This window comes from Capricornis sumatraensis, chromosome 7 (assembly GCF_032405125.1).
Source record: "Capricornis sumatraensis isolate serow.1 chromosome 7, serow.2, whole genome shotgun sequence".
NCBI lineage: Eukaryota > Metazoa > Chordata > Mammalia > Artiodactyla > Bovidae > Capricornis > Capricornis sumatraensis.
The window spans coordinates 88,341,822-88,361,208 of record NC_091075.1 but is presented as its reverse complement, the minus strand read 5'-3'; the positions used below and the strand labels follow the sequence as shown (position 1 = coordinate 88,361,208).

Genomic DNA, 19,387 nt, shown 5'->3' with positions numbered 1-19,387 from the left:
ATTCATTTCATCCACAGTCCTCAACTCTCATTCAGGTTCTGGTATTGCTATTTGCTCCTTTGTCCCAACAAGTTGAGGCACACAATAAGCTCCACTGTTGTTAGACTTTGTATGCCTCAACACCCTTTGGCGGTTCACTTAATACTGTCCATTCTCTTTAAGCAGATCTTTTATTAAAATGCTTTTTTTCCCCCCTTATAAAGTGTGTCTGTTTCTTTCTCTGAAACTCATTTTATCAGCTGTAGGTAGGTAATAAAAATAGGAAAGGTGATAGTCATCAAGACAGCAGTAGGTGCATATAATTGCTTGAACACTTTATTTGCTTTGGTCAGAACAAGTTAGGTTCCATTGAAATAATTGAAGTTCATTTCATGTAAGATCTCAGAGCAGTTTAGAAAATAATTTTTCACAACTCCAAACAAGAAATTAAAGGAATTTATTCCCAGAGCTCTTTAAATTTATACAGGTGGATGTAGTTTGGGAGTTGTAAACACAGACAGTTGTATTGGGCAATATGGTGGAGGGAGGGCTGATTATAATTTGAGTAGTAACTTTGGTAGGAACTGTGGAGGTAATTTCTGCTGATATTGTTGGTGGATGGGCTCTTTTGCTGAAGTCATGGGTACTGTTGAAGAGGTGGTGAGTTCTGTTGTGATAGTGGGTTCTGTGAAAATGCTGAAAGTGGTTGCTGTGGTAGTGGAGTCTGTGAAAATACTTGTAGTGATTGTTATTGTGATGGGTTCTGTACTAGTGTTGATAATTGCTGGAGTGGGAAAATCTGTATAAATAGTGTTAGTTGCTGTGGAGGTGGATTCTGTAGAAGCAATAGTTGCTGCTGTGGTGGAAGTGATGATGGTTGCAGTACTGGGGAATTTTGTGGAAGTTGTGTTAATTGGTATAGTAGTGAGTTCTGTGGAAATGCTGGTGGTTGCTATTGTGATGGGTATGTGCAAAGAATGATGGTTGCAGTTGTGGTGGGAGGTTCAGCAGAAGTGGTGGGGTTTTGTAGTAGTGATGATGGTTGCTGTGTTGGGGAATTTTGTGGAAGAGGTGATGGTTACTGTAGAGGTGGGCTCTGTAATGACTGCTGCTGTGATGATGGGTTCAGTAGAAATAGTGGTGGTGGTGACTGTGGCTGGTTCAGTAGAAGTTGTGTTTGTTGCTGCAGTGGGGATTTCTGTAGAAGGAGTGGTGGTTGCTATTGAAGTAGATTCTTTGGAAGTAGGATAGAACTCAGTGGAAACAGTGGTTGTTGCTGTGGTGGTGCTGCCTTCATTAGAAGTTGTGGCGGTTGCTGTGGTTGTGGGTTCTTTGAAAGTGGTAGTGGGTCCTGTTATGGTGGTGTCTTCTGTGGAAATAGTGGTGGTTGCTGTGGTGGTAGTAGGTTCAGTGGAATTGGTGGTGGTTGCTGGGGTGGTAGTGGCTTCATTAGAAGTTGTAGTAGTTGCAGTGCTACTGGGTTCAGTTAGGGCAGTCACGGTTGATATGGTGGTAGAGTCTGTAGAACTGATTGTTGTTCTTGTAGTGGGTTCTTTGGAGGTTGTGGTAGTTCCAATTGTGGTGGTAGGTTCAGTTAAAGTGGTGGCAATTACTTTGGTGGTGAGTTTTGTAGTAGTGATTACTGTTGCTGTGGTGTGGGACTCTGTGGAAGTGGTTGCTATAGTGGTGGGCTCTATGGAAGTAAAGATGGTTGCTGTGGTAGAGTTGACGGTAGTTGTATAGGGTTCTGTGAGAGTGGTAATGGATGCTGTTCTGGTGGTAGATTTTATGGGAGTGGTTGTTGCTCCTGTGGCAGTGAGTTGGGTTGAAGGGGTGGTGATTTTTGTTCCAGTGGTTTCGGTAGTATTGATACCATTTGCTGTGGTAGAAGGTTCTGGTGAAGTACTGGTGGCTGCAGCAGTGGGTGATATGGAACTGATGGGTGCTGATGAGATGGTGGGTTCTGTCAAATTGGTAGTGGCTGCTGGTGTCATGGTAAGTTCTGTTGAAGTAATGGTGGTGGCTGCGGTGGTAGATTCTATAGAAGTGGCTATTGCTTCTCTTGTGGTTGATTCTGTGGAAGTTGTGGTGGTTCCTGTTGTGGGGAGAGGTTCATCTGAAGTGGTGATGGTTGCTGTGCTTATGTGTTCAGTGGGAGCAGGAGTGGTTGCTGTTGTGGTGGGTTCTGTTGTACTGATGATGGTTGCTGTGTTGGGGAATTCTGTGGAGGTAGTGATGGCTACTGTAGTGGCAGGTTCTGTGGAAGTGATGGTTGCTGTTGTGGCAATGGGTTCTGTGGAAATAGTTGTGCTTGTTATTGTGGCAGGTTCTGTGGAAGCGATGGCTACTATTGTGGTGGTGGATTCTGTGGAAATGGGGATAGTTGCTGTTGTGTTAAATTCAGTGGGATTGGTGGTTGCTGTGATGGTGGGTTCAGTTACAGAGGTTGTGGCTGTGGTGGCAAAGGATTCTCTAGATAAAAAGATTGTTGGTCTGGTGGTGGGTTCTGTGGTGATGGTTCCTGCTGTGGTGGTAGGTTCAGTTGAAGTGATTATGGTTGCTGGGGATATGTACTTAGTGGGAGCAGGGGTGGTGCCTGATGTGATGGGTACTGTAGTACTGATGATGGTTGCTGTGTTGGGTAATTCTGGGGAAGTAGTGATGTCTACTGTAGTGTCAGGTTCTGTGGGAGTGATGGTTGCTGTTGTGGCAATGGGTTCTGTGGAAATGGTGGTAGTTGCTATTGTGGCAGGTTCTGTGGGAGTGATGGGTGCTGTTGTGGTAGTGGATTCTGTGGTAGTGCCGTAGGGTTCTGTGGAAGTGGTGATAGTTGCTATTTTGGTGCTAGGTTCAGTGGAATTGGTGGTTGCTGTGGTGCTGGGTTCACTTATAGTGATTGTGCCTGATATGGTAGAGGATTCTCTAGAAGTGAAGATATTTTCTCTGGTGGTGGGTTCTGTGGAGGTGGTGGTGGTTCCTATTGCAGTGGTAAATTCAGTTGAAGTGGTGGTTCTTGCTTTGCTGATGAGTTCTATAGTAGAGATGAGTTTTGCCCTGTTGTGGGATTCTGCAGATGTAGTGGTGGTTGCTGTGGTGGTGGGCTCTATGGAAGTAATGGTGTTTGCTGTGGTAGACTCAGTGGAAGTGGTGTAGGGTTCTGTGGAAGTGGTGGTGGTTGCTGTTCTGGTGGTGGATTTTATGGAAGTGGTTATTGCTGGTGTGGTAGTAAGTTCAGTAGAAGGGGTAGTAATTGCTGGCATGGTTGATTCTATAGTAGTAATGCTGGTTGGTGTGGTAGAGAATTCTGGTAAAGTTGTGAATGTTGCTGTAGCAGTGGGTGCTGTGAAACTAATGGGTGCTGATGTGATGGTGGATTCTGTGAAAGTGGTGATGGTTGATGTTGTGGTGGTAGGTTCTTTTGAAGTGATTGGGGTTGCTGTGGTGGTGGGTTCTGTAGATTCGATGATTACTGCTCTTGTGGTTTGCTCTGTGGCCATTGTGGTGATTCCTATAGTGGTGAGAGATTCAGTTGAAGTAGTGATTGCTGTGGAAGTGAGACTGGTGAAATCGGTGTTGGTTTCTGCTATGGTAGGTTCTATAGTAGTGATGGTTGTGATGGGGGATTCTGGGGATATAGTCATGGTTGGTATAGTGGTAGACTGTGTGGAAGTGATGGTGGGATAAATGGAAGTGTTAGTGGTTGCTATTTTGGTGGATCCTGTGGGAGTAGCATAGGCTTCCATGGAAGTGGTGAAGTTTTCTGTTGTGGTGGTAGGTTCAGATGAAGTGGTAGTTGCTGTAGTGGGCTCTGTGGAAGTAATTGTTCCCATTTTGGTGGTTAATGATGTAGAAGTCATGGTGTTTGCTATTGTGGTGGGTTCTGTAGAGGTAAATATGGTTACTGTGGTGGATTCTGTGGATGTGGAATAGGGTTCTCTGGAAGTGTTAATGGTTACCATTGTGGTGGTAGGCTGTGTAGAAGTGGTGGTGGTGGGCACAGTGGAAGCAGTGACTGCTCTTGTGGTGAGTTCTGTACTAGTATTGATAATATCTGTGGTTGGAATTTCTGTGGAAGTACTGGTGGTTGCTATGGAGGTGGATTCTGGAGAAGTGAATATTGCTGCTGTGGTGGTGGACTCTGTGGAAGTAATCATTGAAACTGTGGTGGTGGGTTCTGTGGAAATGTTGGTCATTGCTACTGTGGTGGGTTCTGTGGAGGTAATGATGGTTTTTGTGGTTAATTCTGTGGAAGTTGTATAGGGTTCTGTAGAAGTGGTGAAGGTTGCTAATGTGGTAGGAGGTTTATTTGAAGTGGTGCTGTGCTCAGTGGAAGCAGTGGTACTTGTTGTGGGTTCTGTAGTAGTGATGATGGCTGCTGTATTGGGCAATTCTGTGGAAGTAGTGGTAGCTACTATAGTGGTAGGTTCTGTAGAAGTGATCATTGCTGTTTTGATGATGGGTTCTGTGGAAATAATGGTGGTTGCCAATGTGGAAGGTTCTGTAGATGTGACTATTGTTGCTGTGGTGGGGGTCTCTGCGGAAGTAGTAGTGGTTCCTGTGGTGGTAGAATCTGTGGTAGTGATGGATGCTGTTGAAGTGGTGGGTCCTGTGGAATTGGTGGTGCTTGCTATCATGGTAAATTCCATGGAAGCAGTGTAGGGTCCTATGGAAGTGATGATGGTTGCTGTTTTGGTGGTAGGCTCAGTTAAAGTGGTGGTGGTTGGTGTTTTGGTTGAATCTTTGGAAGTGACAGTTGTTTCTTTGGTAGTAGGTCCTATGGAAGTGGTTGTGATCTGTATTGTAGTGGCAGGTTCAGATGAAGTGATGGCAATTGCTGTAGTGTTGGGCTCTGTGGAACTGATTGTTGCCATTGTGGTGGTGGGTGATATGGAAGTTGCAGTGGTTGCTATTGTTGTGGGTTCTGTCGAAGTAAATATGGTTGCTGTGGTGGATGGTACAGAAGTGATATAGGGTTCTATGAAAGTGGTGCTGGACTCTATAGAACTGATATTTGTTCCTATGGTGGTGGTGATATCCGTGGAAGTTGTTGTTGATCCTGTTGTGGTGGCAGATTCAGTTGCAGTGGTGTTGATTGCTGTGGTGGTGGGTTCTGTGGAAGTAATGATTGTTGCTGTGCTGGTGGTATCTCTAGAAGTTGTGGTTTCTGTTGTAGTAGGTTCAGCTAAAGTGATAATGGTTGCTATTGTGATGTGTTCAGTGGAAACAGTGGTGGTTTCTATTGTGGCAGGTTCTGTAGTAGTGATGATGGTTGCTGTGGTGGGAAATTCTGTGGAAGTAGCAGTGGTTATGGCAGTGGAAGGCTCTGTGGAAGTGATGGTTGCTGTTGTGGTGATGGGTTCTGTGGAAATGGTGGCAGTTGCTATGGTAGTGGAATCCGTGGAAGTGATGACTGCTGTGGTGGTGGTGGTGGGTTCTTTGGAAGTGGGATAGGGTTCTGTGGTAATGGTTGCTGTTTTGGTGGTAGGTCCAGATGAATTGGTGGTGGTTACTGTGGTGGTTGGCTCTTTAATGTTGGCTGGTATAGTAGATTCTGTGGTAGTTGTATAATGTTCTGTGGAAGTAGTAATGGTAGCTGCCTTGGTGGTGGGTTCTATGGAAGTGGTGGTAGTTTCTCTGGTGTTGGGTTTGGTAGAAGTGGTGGTTCCTGTGGTGATGGATTCTGCAGAAGTGTTGATTGTTGCTGTGGCTGTGGGTTTTATGGAAGTTGTAGTGGTTCCTGCTGTGGTAGTAGATTCAGTTCCAGGGGTAGTGGTTGCTGTAGTATTGAGATCAGTGGACGTGGTGCTGCTTGCTAATGTGGTGGATTCTGTAGTAGTGATGCTGATTGATGTGGTGGGGGGTTCTTTGGACATGGTGATGGTTGCTGTAGTGGTAGGCTTTGTGATTTTGTTTGCTACTGTGGCTGATTCAGTGGAAGTAATGATGGTGGCTGCTGTGGATTCTGTGGAAGTAGTATAAAGTTCAGTGTTTGTTTTGATGGTGGCCATTGTGGTTGGTTCAGTGGAAGTGGTGTTGATTGGTGTGCTGATGGATTCTCTAGAAGTGATGATTGTAGCTCTGGCACTAGGTTCAGTAGAAGTTGTAGTGGTTCTGTTTGAGGTAGTAGGTACAGTCAAAGTGATGGTAGTTTTCTTGATAGTGGGTTCTGAAGTAATAATGGTTGCTGTGGTGGGGGTTTCTGTGGATGCGATGGTTGATGTTGTGGTCATAGGTTCAGTTAAAGTAGCTGTGGTTGTTGGATTGGTGGGCTTGGTGGAAGTGATAGTTGATGTTATGGTGGGTTCTGTGGTGGTAGATTCCATAGAAGTGATGATTGTTGCATGAGTAATAATGTCTTTGGAAGTTGTGGTAGTTCCTGTTGTGGTGGTAGGTTCAGTCAAAGTGATGGTGATTGCTTGGGTGGTGGGTTTTGTATTAGTAATGTTTGTTGCTATGGTGTGGGATTCTGCAGAAATATTGGTGATTGCTGTAGTGGTGGGCTCTGTGGAAGTAATGGTAGTTGCCATGGCAGATTCTGTGGAAGTGGTATAGGGTTCTGTGGAAGTGGTAATGGTTGGTGTTCTGGTGGTTGATTCTATGGAACTGGGGGTGTTTGCTGTGGTGAGGGTTTCAGTGGAAGCTGTGATGATTGCTCTTGTGGTGGGTTTTATAATTGTCATGATAGTCGTTGTGTTGGGGGATTCCAAGGAAGTAGTGGGTACTGCCATAGTGGTGGGCTCTGTAGATGTGATGATTGTTCTTACGGAGGTGGGTTCTACAGAGGTGTTGATTGTTGCTTTGGTTGTAGGTTCCATGGAAGCTGTAGTGGTCGCTGTGGTAGTCGATTCTGCAGAGATGTTGATTGTTTCTTTGGTTGTGGGTCCTGTGGAAGTTATGGTTTTTGAAAATGTGGTAGGTTCTGTAGAAGTGATGATGGTTGCTGTGGTGGGTGATTCTGTGGAAGTAGTGGTGGTTACTGTGGTTGTGGGCTCTATGAAAGTGGTGGTGGTTGCTGTTGTAGTGGGTTCTGTGGAAACAGTAATGGTGGCTGTGGCATAGTCTGTGGAAGTTGTATAAGGTTCAGTGGACATGGTGATGGTTGCTGTTGTGGTGGGAGGTTCAGTGGAAGTGGTGTTGGTTGCTGTGATGGTGGGCTGTATGTAAGTGATGGTTGCTGGTGTTGGGGTAGGTTCAGTTGAAGTTATGGTGGCTGCTGTGTTGGTCAGTTCTGAAGAAGTGGTGCTGTTTGCTATAGTGGTGCGCTCTGAAGAAGTGATGATTATTGCTGTGGCGGCAGGTTCCTTGGAAGTTATAATGTTTCCTGTTGTGGTAGTTTCAGTTGAAGTGGTGGTAGTTGCTATGGTGGTTGGCACTGTGGAAATGATGGTTACAGTTTTGGCAGAAGGTTCAGTTGAAATGGTCACGGTTCCTGAGTTGGTGGACTCTGTGGAAGTAGTTGTTGCTGTTGTGGTAGGTTCTGTGGAAGTAATGATAGTTGCTGTGGTAGATTCCGTGGAAGTGGTAGTAGATTCTGTGGTGGTGGATTCTGTAGAAGTTATAGTTTTTCCTATTGAGGTGTTAGGTTCAGCTGAAGTGGTGGTAATTGCTGTTGTGGTGTGTTCTGTGGGAAGTTTGGCTGCTGTTGTCCCTGTAGGTTCAGTTGAAGTGGTGGTGGGCTCCGTGGAAGTGATGGTTGCTGTTGAGGTGGTAGGTTCAGATGAACTGGTAGTGGTTTCTGTGGTGGGCTCGGTGGTAGGAATAGTTGGTGTTTTATCAATGAGTTCTGTGGAAGTGGTGGTGGTTTCTATTGCAGCACGCTCCATGGAAGTAACATTGCTTGCTGTGGAGGATTTTATGAGAGTAGTATATGGTTGAGTGGAAGTGATGGTGGTTGCTATTGTGGTGGCTGGTTCAGTTGAACTTGTGGTTGCTGTGGTGGTTGGTTCTCTAGAAGAAGTAGTGGTTGTGGGTTCTGTAGTAGTAGTAGTGATGGTTGCTATGGTGAGCAATTCTATGGATTGTATAGTGGTAGTTGTAATAGTGTGTTCTGTAGAAGTGATGGTGGTTGCTGTGGTGAAGGGATAAGTGGGAGTAGTGGTGGTTGCTATTTTGTTGGGTTCTGTGGAAATAATGATGGCACCTGTGGTAGATTCTGTGGAAGTTGTATTGTTTCCTGTTGTGGTGATAGGTTCAGCTGAAGTGGTTGCTGTGGTGGTGGGTTCAATGGAAACAGTATTGGTTACTATTGTGGTAGGTTCTGTAGTAGTGATGATGGTTGCTGTGGTGGAGGATTCTGTGGAAGTGATATTGGGTTCTGTGGAAGTCGTGATGCTTGCTGTGATGGTGGCAGATTCATTTGAAGTGATGGTGGTTGCTCTGTTGGGCTCTGTGGTAGGGATGGTTGCTGTTTTATTGGTGGATTTTGAGGAAGTGGTGGTAGGTTCTATTGTGATGGGCTCTGTGTAAGTAATGAAGGTTGCTGTGGAGGATTCTGTGGAAGTAGTGGTAGTTGCTGTGGTTGCAGACCCTGTGGAAAGAGTCGTGGTTTCTATTATGGTGGGCTCTGTGGATGCAGTCATAGTTTCTGTCACGGATTCTGTAGAGGTGATGTAGGATTCAGTGGTAGTGGTTATGATTGGTGTTATGGTAGTAGATTCAGTAGAAGGGACAGTTGCTGGGGAGGCAGATTCTGTATCAGTGATTGTTGTTGCTATGGTGGTGGGTTCTGTGGAAGTGGTCGTAGTTGTGTTGGTCGGTTCAGAGGAAATGATGGTGAATGCTATAGTGGTGGGCTCTGTAGAAGCGATGGTTGCTGTTGTGGTGATGGGTTCTGAGATGGTAGTGGATTTTGTAACATTAGTAGTAGTGGGTGTGGTTGTGGTTGTTTTAGTTGCATGAGGAAAGTGCCCTTTTGTACCAGGAGGAGGTGGAAGGCACCCTTTTGTAACAGGAAGGGGAAGGCGCCCTTTTGTGCCAAGTGGGGGAGAGGGAGGATGCCTTTTAGTGCCAGGAGAGGGAACGGGAAGACGCCCTTTTGTGCCATGAGGGGGAACGCGCCCTTTTGTGCCAGGAGGAGGAACACGCCCTTTTGTGCCAGGAGGGGCAGGGGGAAGACGCCCTTTTGTGCCAGGAAGAGGAAGGCGTCCTTTTGTGCCATGACGGGGAGGGGGAAGGCGCCCTTTAGTGCCAGAAGAGGGAGAGGGAAGGCGCCCTTTAGTGCCAGGAGAGGGAGAGGGAAGGCGCCCTTTAGTGCCAGGAGAGGGAGGGGGAAGGCGCCCTTTTTTAGCAGGAGGGGGAAGACGCCCTTTTGCGCCAGGAGGGGGAAGGCGCCCTTTCGTGCCAGGAGGAGGAACTCGCCCTTTTGTGCCAGGAGGGGGAAGGCGCCCTTTCGTGCCAGGAGGAGGAACGCGCCCTTTTGTGCCAGGAGGAGGAGGGGGAAGACGGCCGTTTGTGCCAAGAGGGGCAGGGGAAAGACGCCCCTTTGTGCTAGGAGGGGCAGGGGGAAGACGCCCTTTTGTGCCAGGAAGGGGAAGGCGTCCTTTTGTGCCATGAGGGGGAGGGGGAAGGCGCCCTTTAGTGCCAGAAGAGGGAGGGGGAAGGCGCCCTTTAGTGCCAGGAGAGGGAGGAGGAAGGCGCCCTTTTTTAGCAGGAGGGGGAAGACGCCGTTTTGTGCCAGGAGCAGGAGGGGGAAGGCGCCCTTTTGTGCCAGGAGGTGGACGGGGAAGATGCCCTTTCGTCCTAGGTGCAGGAGGTGGAATGCGCCCTTTTTTAGCAGGAGGGGGCAGACGCCCTTTTGTGCCAGAAAGAGGAGAGGAAAGGCGCCCTTTAGTGCCAGGAGCAGGAGGGGGAAGGCGCCCTTTTGTGCCAGGAGGTGGACGGGGAAGATGCCCTTTCGTCCTAGGTGCAGGAGGTGGAATGCGCCCTTTTTTAGCAGGAGGGGGCAGACGCCCTTTTGTGCCAGAAAGAGGAGAGGAAAGGCGCCCTTTAGTGCCAGGAGAGGGAGGGGGAAGGCGCCCTTTTTTAGCAGGAGGGGGAAGACGCCCTTTTGTAACAGGAGCAGGAGGGGGAAGGCGCCCTTTTGTGCCAGGAGGTGGAGGGGGAAGACGCCCTTTCGTCCTAGGAGCAGGAGGTGGAATGCGCCCTTTTTTAGCAGGAGGAGGCAGACGCCCTTTTGTGCCAGAAAGAGGAGAGGAAAGGCGCCCTTTTTTAGCAGGAGCAGGAGGGGGAAGGCGCCCTTCAGTGTCAGGTGGAGAAGATGAAAGTTGCCTTTCTGTACCAGGAGCAGGAGGAGGTGCACGGTTCCCTTTTGCGCCAAAAGGAGGACTTGGAGCCAGGGGACGTGTGGTCCCAGAAGTAGGTGGTGCACCTTTCCCGGTTCTAAACAGAGGGGGAGGTAGCACAGGCCCTTGTGGTGAAATAAGTCCTAGGCCGTTGGCAGGAGCGAGCGGAGGAACATCTCTTCTTGGCTTGTAAGGTGCAACCGATGATAATCGCTCTCTGGATGGATGCGGTCCCCTGGGAATGCTTTGACTCTCGCCGGGCTGTGGGGATAAAAACCAATAAAAACCCAAAAGATTTCCAAATCTTATCATTTAAAGTTCAAAGACTGATATATGTACTTTTGAAACTCATGCAGTCATTTATTTCACCTAGAAAATAAGTTAGATAAAAGAAGTAGAGAATTTCCCTTCTCTCCGGGAAGTCTGGGTACTTGATGAAACCTAGAATAGCAATAAATGCAAAAAACAAAACAGAAATAAACTTACTCTCTCACCTATAGATTTCAGAGGAGGCCAAATCACCTTGGTTGCATAATCAAAGAGACCATCTTTGGGCTTCCCTGATGGCTCACCAGTAAAGAATCTGCCTGGTAGTGCAGGAGACCTAGATTTGATCCCTGGGTTGGGAAGATCCCCTGGAGAAGGAAATGGCAGCCTACTCCAGTAATCTTGCCTGAGAAATTCCATGGACAGAGGAACCTGGTGGGCTACAGTCCATGGGGTGTTGAGAGTTGGACATAGCTTAGCGACTGAACAGCAATCTTTGGAAATAGCTTTAGTTGGAGGGAAATGCTCCAAATGAAACTACCTGGAGAATTCCTTATTACTCTTCATTCCAAGGATTCAGTGAGAGTCCAGGTTCTGAGCCATTAATTAATTGTGCAACTATTTGTTGAGAGCTGTTTATATGCAACACACATTTTTAGGGGTTAAGGGAAAGATATTTAAGACCTGAATCCTTTCTTACAGAAGTCTGAAATCTAGAAGAACTATAACCTCCTCATTTACAATATAAGACAATACAATAAAAAGCCTGTGGGAAGTTGTGGAGTGTGTTGGTTAGGACAAAGACACTGGAGTCTGATTGCTAGAGCTGTTCCTTCTGTCGCATGCTAGTTGAGATGCTTATACTGTCTCTGCCTCTGCTTCTTCATTTCTAAAATAGTTCTAGGAAAAAATCATGACTTATATACTGTTGATATAACTATATATAATCAATGGAAAGTACTTAGACATGGTGAAGTATGGTAAGGAAGACTCAATATTAATGTGAGCTATTATTTGTTGCCTTTTCTTTTAAACTTTTTATTTTGTATTGGAGTATAGCTGATTAACAATGTTGTGATAGTTTCAGGTGAACAGTGAAGGGACTCAGCCATAAATATACATGTATCCATTCTCTTCCAAATTCCCCTCTCATCCAGGCTGCCACATACCACTGAACAGAGTTCCATGACCTATACAATAGGTCCTTGTTGGTTATCTGTTTTAAGTATAGCAGTGTATACATGACCTTCCCAAAATTTCTAACTACCCCTTCCTCTCGGCAACCATAAGTTCATTTTCTAAGTCTGTGAGTTTCTCTGTTTTGTAAGCTCTTTAGTATCATTTCTTTTTAGATTCCACAAATAAGTGGTATCTTACAATATTGCTCCTTCTCTGTCTGACTTCACTCACTATGACACTCTCTAGGTCCATCCATGTTGCTGCAAATGGCATTATCTAACTTCTTAAATGGCTCAGTAATATTCCATTGTATATCTGTACCACATCTTCTTTATCCATTCATCTGTTGATGGACATTTAGGTTGCTTTCATGTCTTGGTTATTATAAACAGTGCTGCAATGAACATTGGGGTGCATGTATCCTTTTGGATATTTTTCTCCAGGTATATGTCCAGGAGAGGAATTGCAGCATCATATGGTAGCTCTATTTTTAGTTTTTTAGGAACCTTCATATGGTTATCCATAGTGGTTATACCAATTTACATTCCCATCAACAGTGTAGGAGGGTTCCCTTCTCTCTACACCCTCTCCAGCATTTATTGTTTGTGGATTTTTTTGATGATAGCCATTATGGCTGGTGTGAGGTGATATCTCATTGTAGTTTTGATTTGCATTTCTCTAATAATTAGTGATATTGAGCATCTTTTCATGTGCCTATTGGCCAACCATATGTCTTTTTTGCAGAAATGTCTGTTTAGATCTTCTGCCCATTTTGTATGTGTAGGTTGTTTGTTTTGATGCTGTTAAGCGCTTTGTAAATTTTGGAGACTAATCCCTTATTGGTCACATCATTTGCAAATATTTTCTCCCAATCTGTGGGTTTTTTTTTTAAATTTATTGTTTCCTTTGCTGTGCAAAAGCTTTTGAGTTTAAGTAGGTCCCTTTTGTTAATTCTTGGTTTTTTTTTTTTCCATTATTCTGAGAGATGGATCAAAAAAGCTGTGATTTGTCAGATAGAGTTCTGTCTGTTTCCCTCTAGGAGTTACATAGTATCCAATCTCAATGTGAGCTATTTTGTCTTCTGTGAATACCAGCTGCAGTGATTTGTGGGTCTGATAGCAGGTCAAGAAATAGTTGATAAATAGTGCAAAAAATTCTGATGCAATAACAATTTTAAGGCAAAGTTTAATTTTGGTGAAAAAGAGAACTAAGGATTGTCTTGTAAAAAGATAACATTTAAAATGAAGCTTAAACAATAAAGTTGAAATGAAGAAGATGAATTCAAATTAAAAGAATGTTGTAAGCAAATAAACAGGGTCAGGAAATAGAATTCCTAGTCTAGGGACAGTCAGAAGACTAGTTGGCCTGCAATAGAAGTTTCAGGAAGGTGCAGGACTCTAGTCACTCGTTACTTTCAGTGACTTGCTTTTGTGTCTTTCTGCCCTATTGACCTAGGAAACATGAAATACTTGGATCAACTCTGTACAAACTATTTCCACTGCCAGAATGGTGAACATTGCTGGAGAATGCCACAAATCCCCAAATATTAGATTTATAGTGTCCATCCTCATCTAGCACCCCAGTGATACTAATCTGTTCTCCTCTATTTTCCCCAAAATGCTGTCTTCCAAGCATCTACACCTCTTTTCATTTCCTCTTGCGTCCTATCCCCAAGAGAAGATGGTCGTGTCTTCTCTTTCACAAAATTGATGCTACTGCATGGAGAACTTTGCTTTTCTGCCCACATGCTTATAAAACGTCCCTGTCTCCAGCTGTTTCCTCTTCCTGTTTACAGTCAACTTTTTCATCTGTACCTGTAACTATCTTCTCTCCCTCCCCAGGGCTTTTTCTCTTTTAATTATCACCTTTCACTTTTCAGAGCAACCTCTTTTTAATCCTTCACTGTATTCTCCCAGTCCATAATATCAACTCACATCTCATGTATTAAAGAATCCCATTTTCAAACAGAGTACCTCTGGTTGTTAACCTCCACAGTACCTCTGTAGCTGTTATCACAAGTTTATCCTGTTTCATTCCTAGCCATATGGTGAGGAAAGCTAGACTAGATTTTCTGTTCCTACCTCCTAATTTCTATTTCCTATTTATCCTGATGCCTATTACCAACACACAGCTGAATCTCTTTTACAAAGACTAGTGATCACTCAAAAATTCTAAGTCATTTCACAGGGAGGGGAAGGAGAGGGTGGGATGAACTGAAAGAGAGTAGCACTGAAACATATACATTACCGTATATAAAATTAGATAGCCAGTGGAAAATTGCTGTATAATGCAGGGAGCTCAATTCTGGTGCTCTGTGACAACTTAGAGGGATGGGATGGAGGGGATGGTGGGAGGCAGGTTCAAGAGAGAGGGATATACATATACTTATGGCTGATTCATGTTGATATATGGCAGAAACCAACACAATATTGTAAAGCAATTCTCCTCCAATTAAAAAGAAATAAATTAAAAAAGTTCTGTCAAACAATTCATCCAATCAAAACATGGGCAGATGACCTAAATATACATTTCTTTCAAAGAGACATACAGATGACCAATGGGCACATGAAAAGATGCTCAACATAGCTAATTATTAAAGAAATGCAAATCAAAACCTCATACCAATTGGAATGGCTATCATAAAAAAGTCTACGAACAATAAATGCTGGAGAGGGTGTGGAGAAAAGGGAACCCTCCTGCACTGTTGATGGGAATGTAGATTGGTGCAGCCACTATGAAGAACAGTATGGAGGTTTATTAAAAATCTAAACAGAGTTACCAGAAATTATCCAGAAATCCCACTCCTGGGCATATATCTATAAAAGACAAAAACTAATTTGAAAAGACACATGCATGTACCTCAGTGTTCATAGCTGCACTATTTATATTACCCAAGACAGAAGTAAACTAAATGTTCATTAAAAGGTGAATAAAGAAAATGTTATATATATATGTATATGTATATATATGTATATATATATACACACACACACACAATGGAATGTTATTTAGTCATATAAAAGAATGAAATATTGCCATTTGCAGTAACATGAATGAACTTAGAGATTATCATACTGAGTGAAGTAAGTCAGACAGAGAAAGACAAATGCTATATGATATCACTCATATGTGGATCTAAAAAATAATACAAATGAATGTATTTGAAAAACACAAACAGGCTCACAGACATAGAAAACAAACATATGGTTACCAAAATGGAAGGACAGAAAAGGGATAAATGAGGAGTATGGGGTTAACAGATATACACAACTATACATAAAATACACAAGCAACCAGGATTTACTATATAGCACGGGGAGCTATATTCAATATCTCATAATAACCTATAATGGAAAGGAATCTGAAAAAAAATATATAACTGAATCACTTTGCTGTACACCTGAAACTAACAGTATTGTAAATCAACTATGGTTCCATAACCCCCACCCCCCCAAAAAAATTCTAAGTCATTTCAGAAGGATCCATAGCCATGTTTTTTTAGCATGACTGATTTTTCTCTGGCTACCTTTATTTGAATTATTTCTGGATTATAGACCAAAGATCTTCCAGAGTGCTTGCCATCCAGGATACTTTGACTTATGGTCAGATGAAGGAAAATAAACCACATTTACAAAATTCTTTCTCTGTAACTTGAAATTGCCTAATGAATTGGGGACTAAAATATGAATATTGGGGGTTAATATGAGCTAGATAAAGACTGGGATTTTAATAAAAGCCACTTGTAAACTAAATTATGGGGACACAGAAGCTATGAGTAAAGAGAACACATCTCTTCTGAGAGAGAGAGCAGTGCAAGGATAGGAGGTGTGCCATGAGATAGGGACTGTCTTTTAGGGATGCCTGAATTTATTGTTCCAGTTCTAATTTACATTCATTTCTTGCATTGACTTATCTTTTCTTGAGCTATCCATAGTGGGTCCCTGTCCTTTGCAACCAACAAGATAGCCTGTTATACCATCTAAGCTCATCTCTTGTCATTCCCTTCTCCATCCTTGCTTCGACCACATAGAACTATTGCTTGCCTTGATTGTACAGACCATATAGAACTATCAACACAAGGAGCTGTTTCTTGCCCCTGTGCCTTCGTACAGGCTCTTCTTCTAGCTGCGAATTCTTTTCTCCCTCCCTAATGTCTACCCACTTGGGTGGCCATTGCCTTCCTTCAAAATGTTTAAGTATCTTTATGCACCCTCAACACATTAATTTGAAAATTAAAAAATTGTATAGCAAATATCTTTATATAATATATAATCAACCAAAATTTTACTTTTGTGAAGCCTTCTCTGGAGTTCAAAGCAAGCATCATTACTTTGTTCTTACAGTGATAGAAACCATTTGTTTTGATATTTCTCTCTCTTTTAATATCATAAGCTGTTTTATTGTTGCTGAAGAAAGAGGTGGTATCTTCCTCAGTTTTGTATCTCTAGCATCTCAATCCGAATTCAACATCTTTGGGGGAGTGAGGAGGAGGTAAGTTAGGTGTCCTTGGCCTTTTTGTTGCTTTAACACTTTTTTTTTTCCCCACAGGCAGATTCTTTATTTTATTTTTTTTTAAATTTTACTTAACAATACTGTATTGGTTTTGCCATACATTGACATGAATCCACCATGGGTGTACATGAGTTCCACTTTTATTATAATACTTATAATCCCTTATCATTTTGTATAGTAATTGCTTGCCTGTGTGCTAAGTCACTTCAGTAATGTCTGACTTTGTGACCCTATAGACTGTAGCCTGCCAGGCTGCTCTGCCCATGGGATTCTCCAGGCAAGAATACTGGAGTAGGTTGCCAGTTCCTCCTCCAGGGGATCTTCCTGACCCAAGGATCGAACCCTCATCTCTTACTTCTCCTGCATTGGCAGTCAGGTTCTTTAACACCACCTTTAGCTTCTCTCTTTTCCCCCAGTACCCCTCAAACAATGTCTCTATTTTGTTTATCTTTCTATCTTCAGTTCCAGCACCTTCCAGACTCTCAGTAAATGTTTTTGAATGAATGAATAAAGACTCAAATAAAATCCTCAGATCTTAAGTCGTGGTCCCTGTCATTAATGAAGATAAACATGCCAAGAGGGAAAGGGGTCAATTAAGTTGTAGTCATTTTGAATTTGAAAAGGCATGAAGCTTTGTAAATGCAGATTAAAATCTCAGAGCTGAGGTCCTATAATCTTTTAAACTAGAAAGAATTTAAGTTGTATTAGTTTTACAGTACAGGCATCTTGAGTAAAAATTTGCCTTTAATTCATTATACTCTTCAAGATTGGTGATTTGTATTAGGTTTCTCAGAAGTTACTTATTCTCAGTATGAAACAGATGGTTGAAGGAAGGGGACCAAAGATCGCATTTTCTCTGTTATTGTCTCTGAAAAGTGCTGTAGTAAACCAAGTTGTAATTAATTGTATTTGACTTTCCTAAATTATTTGTCCAGGGAGCTTCCCTTATCTTCCAACTGTTTACATTTCCAGGGAAATCACATTTGTCACAAAGTTTGGGGAATGTTCCCAAAAAGGGGGTTTGTTCTAGCATTATAAATCTGATAATTACATATAATCATTGACTTAAGACTTTTTCATTTTATGTATTGATTTCAGTTACATTTATCTTAAAATTCTCTTTATATACTTCATGTAACTATAACAGAATAGCTTGAGAAGTTAATTTCAATAAAGTCTATTCGAGTAGTCGCAGACTTTAGCATGCATAAGAATTCTCTGGATTGTTCAGACCTCAAAGTCAGATGTTCTTTTCTCAGGCCTGGGCCAGGGTCTGTAAATATACAGTCTTAAGAGTTGGATCAGGTGTTCCTGATACAGATATCCCATGGAATGAAACATTGTTCAACTTCATATTATAGATGAGAAGCTGAGCTAGGTGAAAATAAACCACTTGTCCAAGAATATTTACATAAAATCATTGAATGTATCAAAATAATACTTCTACTTTATCTCCTTGTATTATTGTTAGACCCTATTGACATATACCTAAGATAAACTATTTAGAAAACAATCTATACTACACATATATTTGCTCACTGTGTAGTATGGATTGTTTTCTAAATAGTTTATCTTAGGTAAGTATAAGAAATGAGAACTTAATCTATGAGGACCCCAATTTCAAATTTAACATTGGTGCTTTTTGTACCATCCAGCAGGACTCAGTCCACAGTGGATTGTCAGTAATTATTAAAAAATGGAACATATTTTGAGCTTTCTCTCTTTTCTCTAACTCCCACATCAGCACCAAAGTATACTAGCATAACTATCCTTTCTCTGGGGTTCAAATTAATCTATTGATGCTTATGGCTATGGAATTTATCACTTGTTTCTTTGTATTATATATATTTTAACTCTTCTATACAGCTTAGCCAATGCTTTTCAGAAGTCTGAAGTAACATAAGTGTTTCTTGAGTGAATGGCCTTTATTTTTGACTGTTCTTTTAAGTAAAAAGGTAGAACTTTATTTCCTAGTCAATTAATAGAAACATTTTAGCCCTAACCAATGTGTTTTAAGACATAAGAAGAACTTTCTAATTTTAAAGTCTTTACAATGCATTTATAAATTTTAGAAAATTTATCTTTGAGACCCACTTTCTGTTTTCCTATTTCCTGCAGTCTTAAAGCTCTTAGTAAACTTACATTATGTGTTTCTGACAATTTGATTGTAATACTTTTGAAAAAGAAAAAAAAAGGAAGAGATGTTTCTGGATAAGACAAAACTCTTCCAGATTTTCCCTGGCCTCTGTTCCTTCAAGCCCATGACCAGTGCTCAGATGAGTAGTCATATGTAAAAGAGAAAGAAAAAGGAAAATAAGAACAAGTCTATAATGATTGACATTTGGACACTCTACTGTATATGAAGTAGCGTGATATCATAGATATCAGAATTTTATTTGAAGTTATAATTAGTAAGAAACATATGAAGAATAAGACTGGGAGAACTTACCATAAGATGTGTGACAAGAGCCAATAGGCTGAAGATGAAAGTTAAGTTTTTCATTCTTTAAAGTTGCCCCTGAAAGCAGACCAATGATTGTCCAAGATTAGTCAATTGATTAGTTATTGTTTTCAAAATTTAAAATAAAAATTTAGTAAGGACTCTAGTATATGTTATATGATACAACAAAGAAATGGCACTGCAGCCTTTCAAAGGTGTGTTTGACATTTTGGGGAAAGGAAGCAGCATGTATGCACAGCAATATTGTTGTTTGTGATATTTTATAACAAAATAATGGGACTTGTATTTAATGAAAGGCAATTCCCAGATAGGTGTTCAAATACATTTTGAAAATAAAAGTATTTTTGGAAAATCCTTGCTGCCTACAGTGGTGACTACTTTTAAGAGACATAACTTATTTGGGTGTACTTTTGATAGTAGTAATAACTGATAGATTTCTGTAGATTCATGACCTGGATAATGTCAATGTGACCAGATTGTTGTAAAAAAAATCAATTCTTCATATAATTATTTTTTTAAAAAACAAAAAAAGTAATCCCTCTTGGATTTATCTGAAGAGAAAATATTGTGCAATGTGTATCTTCTCTTTAACAACACTACAAGATATTATTGCCATATATTTTTCCACAAGTGATTCCTAAAAGCCAATTATTTATTGTCCATCAGAGTCTGAATTAGGAAAAGGAGACTTTGTCCTTAATTTGGTTAC

The 19,387-nt window shown here is 42.1% G+C and overlaps 1 protein-coding gene across 1 annotated transcript; it reads right to left on the bottom strand.

The window, feature by feature from the left end:
- Positions 1–983: 983 nt before the first annotated feature.
- On the bottom strand, positions 984–10,571 carry LOC138081850 (mucin-2-like). The gene has a single exon (XM_068974964.1). The coding sequence runs from the start codon at positions 10,569–10,571 to the stop codon at positions 984–986; it is 9,588 nt and encodes a 3,195-aa protein (XP_068831065.1).
- Between the last annotated feature and the right edge of the window lie 8,816 nt (positions 10,572–19,387).